General features: G+C 54.3%; 6 protein-coding genes across 6 annotated transcripts; 3 read left to right on the top strand and 3 right to left on the bottom strand.

Annotated features, from left to right (window-relative positions):
• Positions 1-577: 577 nt before the first annotated feature.
• PG998_001281 (uncharacterized protein) lies at positions 578-1,161 on the bottom strand (the record flags this gene model as incomplete). The annotated part of the gene is made up of 2 exons (XM_066868099.1): positions 578-928; positions 994-1,161. 2 exons carry the CDS (start codon positions 1,159-1,161, stop codon positions 578-580), a joined length of 519 nt encoding a protein of 172 aa, XP_066736514.1.
• A 1,107-nt stretch (positions 1,162-2,268) lies between these two features.
• PG998_001280 (uncharacterized protein) lies at positions 2,269-3,590 on the top strand (the record flags this gene model as incomplete). The annotated part of the gene is made up of 2 exons (XM_066868098.1): positions 2,269-3,414; positions 3,516-3,590. The coding sequence occupies 2 exons, from the start codon at positions 2,269-2,271 to the stop codon at positions 3,588-3,590; spliced, it is 1,221 nt and encodes a 406-aa protein (XP_066736513.1).
• Positions 3,591-4,012: 422 nt separating this feature from the next.
• On the bottom strand, positions 4,013-5,023 carry PG998_001279 (tat pathway signal sequence; the record flags this gene model as incomplete). Its single annotated transcript, XM_066868097.1, has 1 exon — positions 4,013-5,023. The coding sequence occupies one exon, from the start codon at positions 5,021-5,023 to the stop codon at positions 4,013-4,015; it is 1,011 nt and encodes a 336-aa protein (XP_066736512.1).
• A 1,854-nt stretch (positions 5,024-6,877) lies between these two features.
• PG998_001278 (uncharacterized protein) lies at positions 6,878-7,478 on the bottom strand (the record flags this gene model as incomplete). The annotated part of the gene is made up of 2 exons (XM_066868096.1): positions 6,878-7,405; positions 7,449-7,478. 2 exons carry the CDS (start codon positions 7,476-7,478, stop codon positions 6,878-6,880), a joined length of 558 nt encoding a protein of 185 aa, XP_066736511.1.
• Positions 7,479-9,265: 1,787 nt separating this feature from the next.
• Positions 9,266-11,095, top strand: PG998_001277 (uncharacterized protein; the record flags this gene model as incomplete). Its single annotated transcript, XM_066868095.1, has 4 exons — positions 9,266-9,431; positions 9,604-10,029; positions 10,085-10,373; positions 10,432-11,095. 4 exons carry the CDS (start codon positions 9,266-9,268, stop codon positions 11,093-11,095), a joined length of 1,545 nt encoding a protein of 514 aa, XP_066736510.1.
• Positions 11,096-12,815: 1,720 nt separating this feature from the next.
• On the top strand, positions 12,816-16,004 carry PG998_001276 (uncharacterized protein; the record flags this gene model as incomplete). Its single annotated transcript, XM_066868094.1, has 1 exon — positions 12,816-16,004. The coding sequence occupies one exon, from the start codon at positions 12,816-12,818 to the stop codon at positions 16,002-16,004; it is 3,189 nt and encodes a 1,062-aa protein (XP_066736509.1).
• Positions 16,005-16,056: the final 52 nt, after the last annotated feature.

Genomic DNA, 16,056 nt, shown 5'->3' with positions numbered 1-16,056 from the left:
ACAAGTGCAACTGACAAGCAGCCTGAATACATGCCACCCAATGACGGATAGTCAAGTAGAACGACGTCGAGTTGGATGATTCAATGTGAGATATAAAATGTAGCTATACGACGAGGATAGACGATGCTCTTGGTGATTAAGAAGAATGTTTAGAGAACTTACAACCATGAACTAGTTTCCTTCAGATGTCGAGGTGCTAAGTTTTGCGAGAGGCTTGAATGGTTACAAATCAGTTGCCCAAATCCTCCTTTTTGGAGGAGAAGCTCGCTCAGGTTTGGTTACTGGATGGATGTTGTTGTTGTTGTTGTCATGATGGTGGGTGGTTCCACTGGTTGCGGACCGTGATGGTTGCAAGTTCGGTGTGAGGAATTGGTGTGAATTGCGGCACCACTTGACTTCAGTAGCTACCGGACATGCTTGGACAGCTCCAGCAGTATTGAACAAATTAACCCGTTAAGGGTAGTTGATCACAAATTTGAGGGGAAAAGACACAAATGGGTTGTGAATATTGTCACTCTTTTCTAGACTAGCTGGCTCACTTCACCCACACCTCACCCGGTCCCGAATTTCCAGATGCTTAGTTCTTGGGCTTGACATCCCCAGTGAATTTCACGCTTTGGCTTGCTTGGCCAGCTGCTTTCTTGTCCGCGGCAACATTGTTGTCGAGCTTCTTCTGCTCCTTGTCGATCTTGGCCTGGTTGTCCTTACCACCCTGCGCCTGTTGGATTTGCAGAGCTGTGGTCTCGAGGAATAGCTTCAGTACCTTATTCTTGGTCTTGCCGTTTTTGAGAGCATCGGCAGCCGTGCCGCTAGCCGCATCAACCTCTTCGTTGAAGGCATCCGTCTCGGCAGCCTCTGCTGTCTCCCTGGCGGCCTTGATAATAGCCAAGTCGCCCTTGGAGACACTGGCCAGATCAGCCGTATCGATCTAGAAAGAGAATACGGTTAGAAGCCACGGTGCGGTCTGGTGAATCGGGACTGCTATCGACTTACAGGAAATTTGGCTTGGGCCTCAGCTAGGGCATTGCCAGCGGTGCCGCTGGAGATCTGGAAATCGGCATATGGCCGGACTGTCAACGCGCGCTTCTGAACCTCGCCGGTGGGAAGAGAGAGGGTCGAAGCGGCTAAAGCGAGTAGCGTGGCGAGTTGGGTGATATACATGGTGATTATAAATGGTCTGTAGATTCGAGAGACAGATTGTGAGAAGTGGCCAGCAAGTCGAAGTAGCGACAACAAGAAAGAACAGCACAGCTGCAGGAGAAAGAAATCAGAAGTGAGTGTAGCAGAACAGAGGACAAGGAGACAAGTGCTCTCTCATGTCCGGGTCAGCTGGCTATTATACACGAAGGAACTTCCCAAAAAGTATCTAACTTCTCCTACACTACCCTCCGGGTCCGGGCTGGGTGATCTTCATCGAGAACTGCCTGTTCCCAGAAATCCGGTGAGAGCTCAGCCTGCCGACCCGTAGCACGGCACTGGAAGAAACACATACGCACCCCACCCAACCCAGAATCCTGGGACGAACATGGTTCCTTGAACGATATTAGAGTGACAGATTCGTGGGGACACCCGGAATAAGCTTCAATTCTAGGTGGTGGGCAGCCCCGGAATGGATGCCTTGAAGGGGGTTTCCCATGTCTCACGTTGCTCCCAGGGCCGTCCCAGGGCATGTCGAGACGTGAGGTTGCTTCAGACCCCGGCTTATCCCCACAGAACAAGCGTGATCCCCCTCCCCCTGGCCATGGTGTACGGCGCAGACTATCAGGCTATCGGTGGTCAGCACTTCTGGTCAGCAGGCCCCAAATGCAAAAGCGGCGATAGGCAACCACGTACGTTTCGATATGTTGGTTGTGGTCAGACGGGCCGCAAGCCGTCTTCGCCGGTGCCGTTTGCAGCCCGCCGGCCTTTTCGCCGGCCATGGCGAGTCACCGGCCTGGCCAAGCTTACAAATGCTGCACTTACAAATGCTGCAGGGCGAACGGTTGAATGATTTGATCCTGCTTTATCTGGCAATCCGGGAGGTCTGGGAAAGCGAGGCAACCGCGCCGCACAATACTTTGCCCGCACATCGGGTCGCTTTCAAGGCAGTACCGGAGCAAAAGAAAAGAATTATAAATGCTATCCTACTCCCGGGAATATTCACAATACCTACAGAAGACTCTACCAGTCCCTGGAGAAGGTTTACTAGCCCAGTCTCGAAACCGAGTGCACACTCGCCATCTCGTTGCATTTGCCATACATTGCCATACATTGCTATACTTACTCAATATGCTCATCGGCAGAGTGATAACCCCAGACGAGTTCAAGGGAAAGCGAGCAGATGTTGCCGAATCCCTCAGCAGGGCCCGCCGGGCTCCGGATGGCTTCACTGACCACGTTTTCAAAACCGAGCACGGTGTAGAGCTGGGTGCGAGGGTCTGGCCGGCGCCCGACGTCGGCAGCAGCGGACCACGCCCCTTTGTGACCTGGACACACGGGGGTGCCTTCGTGGGAGGGAACCATTACGCCCCGCTGTCTTGGCTTGTCCCCGGCTTCCACGCTCTGGGGTACCACGTCGTGTCCAATGCGTACCGGCTCTGCCCCCAGGTCGACCTCGAGGGCAGCATCGAGGACTGTATCGACTTCGTCGCCTGGTGCCGTCGCGAGCTGCCGACCATCATTGGCCAGGACAGAGTCGACGTCGACCGTTACGTCATCACCGGCGAGTCGGGCGGCGGGTTCATGGTGACCAATATGGCGACGCGGCTGCCAGCTCCTGCGCCTCGCGCCGTCGTCGACGTCTACGGTCTGGTGGACCTCTTTGACCCGTACAACGGGCTCTTTGAGGCTGTCATCGACCAGACCGCGTACCCGGCCTGGGGATCAGACACAAACGAGCCGCTACAGCAGGAGTTCTCCGAAGAGAGGCTCCTCGCCGTCATCCGGGGGGACCGTGACCCGGCCCACTCCATTTCGGCCGCGCTGTTCTCCGGTGGCCAGGTGCTCGAGGGCGAGGCGCAAATCGCGGCTGCGCTCAAGACCCCATTTCCCTTCACCGAGCGCGTGCGGCTCCAGGCCGCCATCCACGCGTACCTATCATCGGTATGGCCCATGGGCGGGCGCCACCGGTCCGCCTACACGGCGCTGCTGCACCCAGAGCGCTTCGCGCGCGGGCCCGGCGGTGGCGACGATGAGCAAGACGTCAAGGTCCAGGCCTTCGCGCGCACCGTCTCGCCCATGCAAATCATTGACACGGAACCCTACACCAGTGGGACCAAAACGTACCCGCCCACGGCATTCTTGCACGGCTCGGCCGATGTCGCGGTCCCGGTGAGCTCGACGGAGCGCTTCGCGGCGAAGCTCCGCGCCCTCGGCGTCGAGACGCTCGTGTCGATAGAGCCGGGCGAGCCGCATGTCTTTGACCAGGTGTACACCGTGAGTGACTCTCTATTTGCGGTGCTGAATCATGTTGGCCAATGTGAGTGGTTTAACCACAGGGTTGTTGCTGACATTTACTACGACATTGCGTCACATAGAATACCTCTGTTCCTGGATGGTACGACTACATCCAGCCCGTTATTGACTTCGTCGCAAGACACGTTGAAAAGTGATACAACCGGGTGATACTTGGTGTGCTCGTCAAACGTCTGTTTAACTCGCTGGGGAGCTACAAGGCAGTATAGAAACATAGTTAGCAAGAACCGAAGATTCTGTGCAGACAAAGACGCCAAGTAACGTTCGGATATGGCATCCGACCTGTACTGCGCCGATCAATATTACTTGAGGTATCACAAGCGAGCAAGAGGGAGAAATGTCTGATGTATGAGAATAGACGCCAATCAAAGTGCGAGTGCATTGTATGTGCAGCTGTAAAGTATGTACAGGAGAATGTAATATACGGCCAAAAACCACCAATCATAACAGAGAACTTTTTGCGGTCCAATCCAAATCCAAGTCAAATGTTTTGGCTCGCATGTGATCCGCCAATAAACCGTTAACGCCATGCATATAGAAGGTGAGAGAAAATGTGATCTTAGTTCCTGAAGTGTCGGCTCTTGATGAGCCCACCACGCTTCGTAGCATAGCTACCTGTCTGGTTGTTGGCGCCGCCGCCTTGAGAGAAGACCTTGACCGAGTTGATCAACCAGTAGGCATTCTTGAAGGCGGCCGGGTTGTTGGCAACGTACTCCTCGCAGGTCGGTGCAAGCTTGGAGCAGACGGCGTCTTGACTCCATACCTTGCCAGCCCAGTCGCCGCAGAAAGCGGTGTTGAACACTAGTTGGTGATCCTTGAAGTGGGAGTCGATATCACAACCAGAACCGGAAAATTCGATCATGGGCGCGGGCCAGGCAGACGGGTCGGGCTTTCCTGAAGCAACGTCTTGAGGCATACCAGCAGTCCGAGGGAAGAACCAGACCTTGATGGCTTGGGAGGTCCACTCCATGGCGTAGGAGCCTCCACCGATGGCATTAAAGCCGGTCCCGAAAGTCTGGGTGTCGGTAGAGTTCGCACCGCAGCCCTGGTTCCCTTTGCAGTCTCCCTGCTTGAAGGAACAGCCCGAGCCAGTGTGCAGCGTCATGGTGTTGGCTTTGGCCGAGTTGACGCCCTCAAAGATATCGATCTCTCCCGAGTTCGGCCAGTTGGGCCCGACGCTCCAGAAGGCCGGCCACACTCCACAAGCGTTCTCGGGCGCATGGGCAATATCGGCAACGAAGAGACCCTTGGTGTAGCTCTTCTTGGAGACAACACGAGTGGAATCGCGACCTGGCTTGGCGGGGGTTTTGGTCTGCGAGTCGGCGCCGAGATAGATGGCATTGCTGGAGTATCCGGCTAGAGACTTCGCATTGGCATCTACAGCCGAGTGGTACTTGACGAATCCGTTGGTTGGATCAGCCGCGCTGAAGAAGTCGAAGCCCTTGAAGAAGCTGGAGGAGTCGTAGTTGTCTTGTAACGAGTAGGCGCCCCGGGAGGAGTTCTTGGCTGCACTGCCGAGACCACCAAGAGACAGCAGCACTGTGAGAAGCAGCGAACTGGACAGAGACATATTGAGATGGTGAATAACGTGTCAAATGTTGTTGAGAATGGAACGAGAAAAAGACCCCCAAAACTCGGGGATATCAGGGAAGAGAATGTGAAGGAATGATTGTTGAGGTCTGAATGCACCGGGCAGTTCAAGTCGATGTGCGGAGGAAGAGAATGAGGAAGAAGGAGACAGTCCACAGGTGTTGCTAGCAATGGATCCGAGGCAGGAATATGTTTATAAGTGATAGACTCTGTCAAAGAAACCCAAACAGAACAGGGCTGGAGGGGTTGAACAATGAAGTGCCCGGCAAAGGGGGACAATGAAGTGAAGGACCAGAATGTACACCGTGGACGAGGCCAAAAGAGTGAGGCAAGGTTGGGCACTGGGTAAGACAAACCTCCAGAGGTCTTGAACAGGAAAAGGAAGTGAAGTCTGGGTTGGATGCCACGAAGCGGTCGAGCGTGGGGGAAAGGCGACTTACATACACACACACACACATACACACACATACACACCAGTGACACATGCATACACAGTTCTTCACAACAGTCACGTAGTATCGTCGACCCACCTCCAGAGGGGTCCGGGGATTGTTCCCGTTTGCTGTAGGACTGATGCCACGCCACCATGACAGCCAACCAATGAGTCCGAATGCGTAGTAAATGACAAGCATCAGATGCAAGCACCAGTGAGCGCTGGCTACCGAGTCCTTGCCCGGCGCCTGGGTTGCTCGCAAGGACACCCTGGGAGACAGCACTCTCCACGATGGTATAACTGGAACACCGTCCAGGCTCGGGGGCGGCGGCAGCCAATCGAATGCTGGTCGCCGTTCCAATCCGGACCAGCCAGCAAAACTGGCGAATGGGGGTGGCGGGTAGAAAGTCGAAGGGAGCTGGAGCTGGAAGCTGGGAAGCTTAAACGTCCGTCTGTCTAGGCTAAGCGCCACATGCCAGAATCCTTGTCGTCCCGCCCGCCCTCACGAGGATTGGCCGACGGCGCGCCTCTTTGAAACATCAAACGAAACATTGCAGTTTGAGGCTCCTATTTCTACCGATGGCCGTTGGCGTTCCATTGTCCCCTCCCAGAGCGGGATGATCTTCACAGCGTTCCTTCATCAATCCAATCTATCCGATGCCTTCTAGTGGCGCTTTGGGTCAATGCAAGTTCGTCCCATCGTCTATTAGACCAAGCGTCCAGTCGGCTGCAACCATCGATTGTTGACAGCCTGTCTTGACCGTCCTATAACATTCGTTCCTTGTCACACAAATCACAATTACCACCTTACTTCCGCGCCAAGTAACGTCTGCCGGGACCGACTCATTCCATTGGAGCGTGGCAAGCGAGCCGATTCAAGTGAGGCAGCATAAACCCTTCGGCGAGGCTGCGACAGATTAAAAATGACAGAACATCCGCGATTCTGCAATGAGCATCATCGGACAGCATGCTTCGATGGAACGCTTCTTATCAGGGTACACTGAGATTACCACCGATCGTGGCTCCAGATTCTCGCAAAAGTCTTGGTGAATGTGCCGTGCCAGTCATGCGTTTGACACTTCTTGCTGCAGTAGCTACTTGTGGTGGTAGGGAATACTTGTATGCGTTGCATCAAGGTGTGCCTAAGTCGTACCGGACCATACTGCAGCGGGTGCAATAAAACAGGTCGTCCTCATCGGCTCTGCAATTCCTGCTGTGCGTGTGTGAAAAAGGACTTCTCGTCTGCAGAGTGACTATTACCAGTGTTAGCTTGAGTCAACTTGTCGGCCGATCAGATGATTAACACTCCTAGACATACCCCAAACCGTTGTAAAAGAACTCATCGCCTCGTCGCCGGCATCGCACTCGGTCTTGCCCACCCCGTTGGCTTTCTCGGTCTCCTCACGGTTGTTGCTGCCCAAGATCCAGGGCATGCCATCGTTCTTGGTACTCATCAAGGGCAGTGACGAGCTGGAGCTGCTCGAGCATGTTACGGAGATGAGGCGCAAGGCTACGCACCGGATCTAGATGCTCTCCTTCCACTTTGGCGCCCAAGAGCATGGCCATAACGACTAGGATGAAGACCATGCGATATCGCGAATGGTAACTGATCCAAAGTACGAAGTGCTGCGACATGATCTTATCCAATTTTCTCGAGAAGGCCGCCATTCTCCATCTTCGCAGCAATGCAAGCTCTCTCATGCTCCGAGTAATTAGGATGTTGCATCCAAACATACCACCCAGTTCCTCGGCGATCTTGTAGTCGTCGTCAGACTGGAGGAGATCTCTGCCCCAAGAACTCACGATATCGGGTATGCTGTGATGGGCTGAAGGATCGAGCGACGCCCGAGCTGGCGAAAATATACTCTGGCGATAGAGAAGATAAATAGTATATATGTAGTTGGGTTGGATTTTTGCCTGATGCCTGGCCTGGGACAACTGAGAGAGAGTTTGATAGACTCCGTTTCCTAACCTGGTCTGAGGCGTGAAAGGAGCAAACCATTGCTCTTACATTTACTCACATATCTATCACGTCAAAAACCTGGAAATGAGTTGAGGGTAAGCAGCAATCATTAAATGTATTGGTTGCAATGAGAGCGCATCTAACATGGCACTGTTTATCAAAGGGGCCACGACCGTAGTTAATAGCTGGTTGACAGGAGATACGCACAGCCGGGTTGAAGATGATACACCCAAACGATGATATTCCTATACATACATGGCAATGGATGGGCGTACCCACCTGGCTTGATTGAGAGGGAATGTGGTAAGTGCATCCAACCTGTCTAACGTGTCCTCTTAACCATGCCTATGAAGTAATACCTTGCCATTGGCATACATGAGAGCTGTTAGCCGCAGAAGGTGGCGGCAGCCTGTTCTTTTCGTTTGGAATTTCGTCTCGGGAACCTAGCGGTTGATTTTGCAACTTGTTAATGCGACCTTGAAGTTCTAGACCAGTAGATGAACGGAGCTCGGCAAGAGGAAATAGGAACAGAAAGTCGCAATTGCAACAGACTCTTAACCCCTGTGAACACTGGTTTCAAGACGGGAGTTGCATTTCAGTCCCGACCCCCACTAGCCCCCCTATCCAAGCGGCTTGGCTTGCAATAGGCATCGCATCAAAATCATTTTGCAGTCGTCCCCCTTACTGATTGCTGGGAACGGGAACTCGACATGGCCAGCCCAAGCACTTGCGCAGACGAACGAGGGTTTCGGGCAAAGTAACGTGACAAGTAAGTAATATATGGGCTACCTGGCAGCCATGATTACTGAGACCAGGCACTTGATGCTCACCTTTCCGTGTATGCACATAAGATGCGCCTCAAGGCGCAAGCAAGCAGGGTGCTCGCTGTATGCACCTCTACATGTTGAACTCAATCTGCGTGCCTGTAGTAAATTACTGCTACTACCCGCTGCCAATGGATGGATGAGACGGTGCAGGTGTGATAGAGGCTCGAGGCCCACGCAATCGAATACACTACATACAGCAAATCCAACACGGTGGAGATGCTATACTACTTGGCAAATGCAAAAGCAAGCGCTGCTAGGGGGCCCCCATCCCTTGAGGTTTGGCTTGATGTCAGCTTTCCTCAGCCGACCCAGCTACTGCACAAGTCATTCAGCACGCCAGCTGGCCGATATCAGCAACGCGATCTCCGGGGCTCATACTAGTGACGGTAGCGGCTGCGTTCTGCCTGGACCAGCTGAGCACCCAAGTACACGTACGTCGTTGATTAAGTTATCATCAATTTCAACACCTTATCAGGTCTTCTAAGGCTCCATATTTCCCTAGTTGCTAGTAGGTTGACACCAACCGACACCAGACATCCAGCCAGGGGGCCCTAATCCTCACCCTTGCGGAATAACAGATTTGCAGATACGAGGGTCGCTTTGCTGACCCGCATGTCATTTCTGCCAACGGCTTCGAGCGCGCCGGAGCCAGCAAGAGCACGGGATAGCGCCGAACATCTTTTCTCTTTCCTTCTGTAGTTCGCGAAACCGGCAGTGTCGTGGATCGCAGTGTCGTTGCTGAAGTATCGCAATAGCAAAACTTGTTCCTGCCAACTACCTCTCCTAGCCGTTGTTTGGGGGCCGCTTGAGACACCCGAATCTTTTGTCACCTGCAACCTTACTTTTTTTGCGCAACCAAAAGACGGAGAAGGACCCTTTCACCACCCGGGGCTTAGCCACCTTGCATTGCAGCTCGACCCCAGAGGTGCGATTGGCCCTGTCTACGCCCCTGCTTCCCTTGTTCGAGATATAGAATACTGTCAAAGAGACGACAAAGCGATGTCGACTGCTTTCACCTCCAACCCCGCGCAGTCTCATCACCGCAGACGTTCTTCGACATCTGGCGCCGCGCCTCCAGCTGTCGGATACCGTGTCAACAGACCCAACAACCTTGCGCAGGGCTCGTCTCGGTTACTCAACCCGTCCAACTTGAGTCCCATACCAGGTAAGTAGGAACAGCCCCCATCGGCCGCCAATGTGTTTTCAATGGCATTCATGGCTCCGGATTCGCTCTGCTGTCGCAACGATTGCGCAACGAATGCCCTATCCACCTTCCCTGTGCGATAAGCATGCCCGCTAACTGGACCGATCTGCATCGATAGGCACCCCGAACACAGGAACTATGCCCTTGAGCCGAAGCCCATCTCCAATCCCGGGTGGTGGCTGGTCTTCTCCTGGGTTGAACATCAATTCGAGCGGTCAATCTAGCCCGGCGACAGCGTCATTCTCGGGCCCCAACGGCGGCAATGTTACTTGGGAGTCCGCAAGATTAAAGAGCCAGGGGGTCTCCGGCTATCCCTCATTCTCAACTCAAAATCAAGGGTTCTTCACCCGCCATATGCGTCGCATATCTCGCAGTCTCCCTACCTTTCAAGTGAGCCCGGATCAATATGCCGAGAAAGAAAAGGCGGGCCGCAATAAATGGAACGCGCCAATGCTGGACAGGGTACGGGGCATCGTGGCGCGAATAGGTCGGAAATGGAAGATTCGAATGATGATAGCAGGACTTGTACTCTTCTGCTGGCTGCTATTCTGGTTGACTCGTAAGGTCCCCCCTCTAGGTTTTGTTTTCCTGGCAACTGACACGGTACCTGGCAGCACTGGGGTACCACTACAGGAGAGCAACGTGGCTTGGGGGCGGGCAAAAGTTTGTCATCATTCTTGCCGCCAACGTCGGCGGTGGTGTGATGGAGTGGAAGGGTGCCCGGGAGTGGGCGATAGAACGAGACAGCGTGAGGAACAAGCGAAAGTACGTCTCGCGCTGGGGCTACGACCTCGAAATCATTGATATGAGCACCAAGAAGCGCTACGCGCACGAGTGGCGAGAAAGCTGGGAGAAGGTAGACAGCATACGGAATAGTTTCAGAAAGTACCCCAAGGCCGAATGGTAAGTCTTGATATACTTCTGGAAAAGCATACCGTCCGCTAACTCGAATGAACTACAGGGTTTGGTGGCTCGACTTGAACACGTTCGTTATGGAGCCCTCTTACTCGCTACAAGACCATATCTTCAACAACCTCGACAAGCACGTCTACCGCGACATCAACGAGTACAACCCCCTCAACATCTCGCATCCTCTCAAAGGGAACTACCTCGACGAGGCGTCGCAAAACGCACAGGGGGATGGAGATCCAAACTCTGTCAACCTCATTCTGCCACAAGACTGCTCTGGGTTCAACCTGGGATCGTTCTTCGTGAGACGTAGCGACTGGACTGACCGATTGCTGGATATCTGGTGGGACCCAGTTGCGTACGAACAGAAGCATATGGAGTGGGAACACAAGGAGCAAGATGCTCTGGAACAGCTCTACACGACTCAACCGTGGATTCGCAAGCACACCGCGTTCCTCCCTCAGAGGAAGATCAACAGCTTCCCCAACGGGGCCTGCTCTGATAACGGAATGGACCCTCGCATCCACTACAACCAGAATGATCGCGACTTTGTGGTCAACATGGCGGGCTGCGAATGGGGCCGGGACTGTTGGGGCGAGATGTACAACTTCCGTGAACTCAGCTACTACCTCAACCGAAACCCCTGGGAACGGTTTAAGGAAGACCTGATTGCCGTGATCTGGTTCAAACTCACGGGCCAGAAGGTCAAGTTGTAGGCGTTTGGGTCTTTGCAGTCGTCTGTAACTGCTGGATTCGTGGACTCTATCCATCTTCTTCTTGCACAATTCTTCGCAGCCCATACCTCATGTTTAGTGGCCCCCGCCTTTTAGTCCTTTCCGATTCTTTGCCATGGCTCGGGGGTTGAGTCGTGTTGCACTATACCCATTTTTTGCATGGTCTCGCGAGAGATCACTCAGTTCTTATATCAGGCGCATCTGTGATGTTCCCACGGGAGTGGGCTTGCTGGGAAGAACCGAGAGAGGGAGTCTGGTTTGAGGAGTTCCGAGTAGACGAGGGCTCAAGATGTCTATGTGTATATGTATTTCATGTATCTACTCTGCGTTGATGCTTATGTTGAATGATAATAATCCCTTGATGATGGACCAGTCACACTGCGTATAAAAATATATTCGACTTCCGTTCTTGATACAGAATCTCTAAACCAAGTGTCTATAGATATATTCACATGCCAACCCTTGCAACCCGTTTCGAGGCAGAGGGTATTGAAAGCCACCAAGCTTTGTTTCGCCCAATCAGGTTTCTAACCTCCCTAAAGCCTGTATGAGATGACAGCCCCCAAGATTTGACCGTGCATACCACGAGAGCAGCCAACGTCAAAAACCCGGGTTGACAACGGTGTAACGGCTTGACAGAACAGGCTAGATCGTGGAATACTTGGAAATGGTTAACGACATGCAGTGCCTCATGGCTCGGATCCTGTCGCGTCGCTTTGAAGGACTCTTCTGAAGTACGTGTGTCCAAAGCGGCAGTCAGGTGTCAGCCAGTCACTTATCATTGATTTTTGAGTCTCCCGAGAAAAGGCAGCAGCAGCACTCGGACAAATCAGTATCTGCCAGAGAGTCTTTGGTCTGGCAATGGCCCTACTCGGTGTGCCAGTGCGGCACCTCCGTAAGCCATTTTGTCCAATCAAGGGCGGTGGCAAGCAGCAAGCATCCAGCTTCACAACATGCCCACCCCCCTGCTGCGTAGGCCCTTGACGTGGCAGTCTCTCGAGCGTGTGTCCTCACAGAAGACAGAGGAGTGAGATTGGACGCCCCGCCCCTCAATGAATGGTCTGTGGGCAGATTGATGAATCTCACTAGGCCACCCGGGTGGACTCTTTTTCTTTTCTTCTTCTTGCTTGCCCTGTTGTTTTCCGATCCGATTCAGATGGACCTTGCACTTGGGCTTTGTAGCGAGCGAGCTTGCCAGGCACCTTTTAGAAGCAGATTCCTAGATGTTAGGCTGTCAACGCATGTACATATACGTCGAGATCACGATACGTGCAATACGTACTGAAGTAGTTAGGCTCGCGACAGAGCTACTGCACGCGAATGGGTATTAATGCGACTGATCGGCTGGATTTCCTTGCGAATACCTGCGCCGTGAGACCCTCTTCCTATTAAACCCCTCCAGAGACCCCAAGGCCGCGCCCCAAGACCCGAGACCACCCCCAGCCACCCTCTATTTGCAGTGTAGCCGCCTACGCTATCTTCCCAATTCCCATCGACTAACCTACAATCCATTTTGTGTGGGGAGCTGAGCATCGGTTGTTTCCGCACCCCAAACAAACAACAATAATAATACCCGATCTTTTAAGCTCCCTGCCAGAGATCTTCCCTCGACGATTGACGATTGCCTTTTGCATACCACGTTTTGCTGAGTGACCCCGCGGATGGCTGCGCACCAGCGAGTTACGTCGTTTAGCCAGTCAAGATGATGACCCGGGAGCATCATCGCCGGCGCAGCCCCGAGAGTGAGCGGCGCCGGCGCAAGTCGCGACGAGACTCTAGAGAGCTCCTCGAGCACCAGCAGATGCCAGTCCCTGCGCCCTACGACATACGTAATAATGAGTTAATCAGCACGCGACCGCGCAAACCTTCGACCTCCGACTCGGACCGGTCCCTTTCACTCTCCGACTCGTCCATCGCGTCGACATTGCTCGACATCTCCCGTGATAACAAATGGGGCTTTGGCTCCTTCTTTAGCAGCACCAAACAGAAGCAGCGCAAGATACGGAAGAAGCGCTCCAAGCGATTTTTCCGCTTAGGCAACTCGTCCTCGTCCTCGGCCAATTCGGACTTGGCCTATGGAAAGGGCTACATTGACCGTGATCGCCGGAGGAGCCGCGATCTCACACCGCCAGGCAAACATGGCAAACCCCATAGAGATGGGCTGGAGGGGCAGAGACCGCTGCCCAAGCGAGAACAGACGGATGAGGAGATAATGGAGCTCGGTAAGAAGTTTGCCGAGTTGGCGCGGCAGCAGAACAAAGAAGACCTGAGAGCTGCCGGCAGGCACCGCCCATCAGCTCTCGTAGGAGCCGCAGCTGCATTGAGCCAATTCCACCGCACCAACTCTGGTGGCCGCCAGGATCGCGGCATCGGGGGCTCTAGGCCCAGCCACCAGTCTTCCGAAGAGGAAGAAGATTCCGAGTGGGAGTCTGCTTCGGAAGACGAGGAGGAATCTAGCGATGACACCGGTCTTGCATATGGGTCCAGCCCAAACCTGCCCATCCTGCCTCCACGGCCTGCCCAAACGACCAGCCAGAACCAGCTAAGCATACTCCCTGAACTCGAGAGGCCGCTTCACCGGAAACCTTCACTCGTTGATCCCCGGCTTTTTGGGCCTGTGAATTCGTTACGTGGCATTGTCCACACCCCATGCGGTTTTGACAAGGTTGACCGAAATGACATCGAGAACTCGCATGGTCTACCAATGGCGCCTAACGAAATAGTATCCTTTGATGGTCGCCCACTGCAGGAGGTCTACCCAATGCCCATCTCTGACCCGTCTCGCTTCGATGCCGGCCGGGGCTCAATAGTCTCGGCCATTCAAGAGTCTGGACGTTCCAGGCAAGACTCTAGGCCAGAACCGGTTCCAATCCAACAGCCGAAGCCAATAGTTCCGGTCTCGAGCAAACTGTACAACACAACGGAGCCCGACGCTCGGGATTATCGAGAGTCGCAAAGATCGTCTTCTAGCAAAACAGGACTTGCCACCGCAGCGACGGTCGGGCTTGCTGGTGCGGCTCTTGCAGAAGCCTTGGCGTCCGAGCCCAAGGAAGAGCGCGATCGCAAGGAGGAGCGTGACCGACGTCGCGAGGAACGTCGAGAAGAACGCCGCCGCGAGGAACGACTCGTCGAGGAACGTGTGGAACAGGAATTGGAGGAGAAGCGCCGAGAGGAACGCCTGCGTGAGGAGCGGGAGGAACAGGAGCGAGAAGAGAAACGTCGCGAGCAGCGTCGCGAGGAGCGCCGTGAGGAGCGGCGTCGTGGAGAACCGCCCATGGAACTCATGACCATGGAGCTCATAGAGCAGGGGCGGGAGGAGAAACGCCGATCCAAACAGGCAGACACTAACCCTAGGAACGAAAAGCCCGAGAAGCCCGAGAAGCCCGAGAAGCGACGAAACAAGGACGACTATAAGGACGATCGCAGCGAAAAGCGCCGAGAAAAGAAGAATTCCGAAGCGGACCGTGACTCCGAGCGAGAGAAGCGACGTCGCGATAAGCATCGCGATGACGCCTCGCTATACGAACGCGAACACGAACGCGAACGTGAACGTAAGGACCGACCCAAGGATGAACGACGGGACCGGGAGGACAAGAGCGATAACAAAGATGCTCTCAGAGAAGAGATCCGTGAAGGAAAGCGAACTAGTCGATCAACAGATCTAGACAGTTACCGACGGGTTGAGGACCCCAACTACCCCTTTTCAGGAGGCCCAATTGACCCCTTCCAATTCCAGGTGGCCGACGATGCTTTTCAGACGCCAAGAAACGCGACCACGCCCAACCGACCGCTGACCCCGAACGTTGTCTTTGTGGAACGGGAGCCGGACTTTTCAAAGTTTGAACTAACCGAAGCAGACACGAAACCCCGAGAACGCCTGAGTCGCAAAGACTCTTACGAACGTGAGCTTGAGCACGCAAAGGGAATTTACAAGGAGGCGAAGCACGCTACTGCTCCCATCGAGCCAGCTGGTATGGCAGCAGCTATGGCTGCCGTAGAGGAGGAACGTCGCGGTCGTAACCACAGGCGTGGCGGAGACTCAACTTCGCGAACCCGTTCGCGCCACGACACTCCTCCGAGGGATGCCATTCTGGAGGCAGCAGACCGCTACTACCGCCAGCAGGTCATTGCTCAGCAGGTCATTGAGAGCCACTCCCGCGATGCAACCCCGGAGCGCTCGGTGATTGATAAGTGGCAGGAGGAACCGGAAGAGCCCAAAATCATTGAGATCGTGGCGCCTCCCGAGCAAGATGAAAAACCTAAGGACAAAAGCCCATACGAAGCACCCGACGCCGACGTCCGTATCGACAACGTGCTAAGCCCAAAGGAAGTCGCGTGGTTAGATGGCCGCTTTAGAGCGCCTCGATTGGTCCGAGATCCATCGGCTGAGCGAGGACGACCGATGCTCAACCTCGTCAGACCTACACCCGAGCCATCACCTATGACCCGGGAACGCAAGGTCGAGGGTGAACCACGTAACGTAGCCAAGGACGTAAAGACTAAGGATTCGCCCCAGGTCGATACGACAAGCTCGAGATCTGTACCCGATGTCGCAATTGGACCTCGGGGTAATGTCGTCCAGACACCCACTGCCCAGTCTAAGGCTGTGAGCTGGGGCGAGAATGAGACCAAACACTATGTGCTAGAGGATCCTGTACGGGATAGGGCGCCCGACTCGGCCAAGAAGGTGGTTGTGCCTGCGGAGGCGCCCAAGCCGCGCCTTAGCAGAAGAGGCAAGTCAGGTGGATGGGACATTATGACGGCAGCTATTGCTCCAGCTGTAGCATCCACCATCTCGGATTCTGCCATCGACGTCACTGAGCCCGACTCGAACCGATTGAAGGACCCCCGAAAAACAAGCCAAATCATCCATTCACTTTTGAGGACATGAGCGACGAGCCCCCAGCCATCGGACCGAAGCCTTCAAGCCCTAGAAGCAAGCA

The sequence above is a fragment of the Apiospora kogelbergensis genome (assembly GCF_038363985.1).
Source record: "Apiospora kogelbergensis strain CBS 113332 chromosome Unknown utg000001l_segment0_segment0, whole genome shotgun sequence".
Lineage (NCBI taxonomy): Eukaryota > Fungi > Ascomycota > Sordariomycetes > Amphisphaeriales > Apiosporaceae > Apiospora > Apiospora kogelbergensis.
The sequence above is the reverse complement of the archived record's forward strand: the minus strand, read 5'-3'. Positions and strand labels throughout refer to the sequence as shown.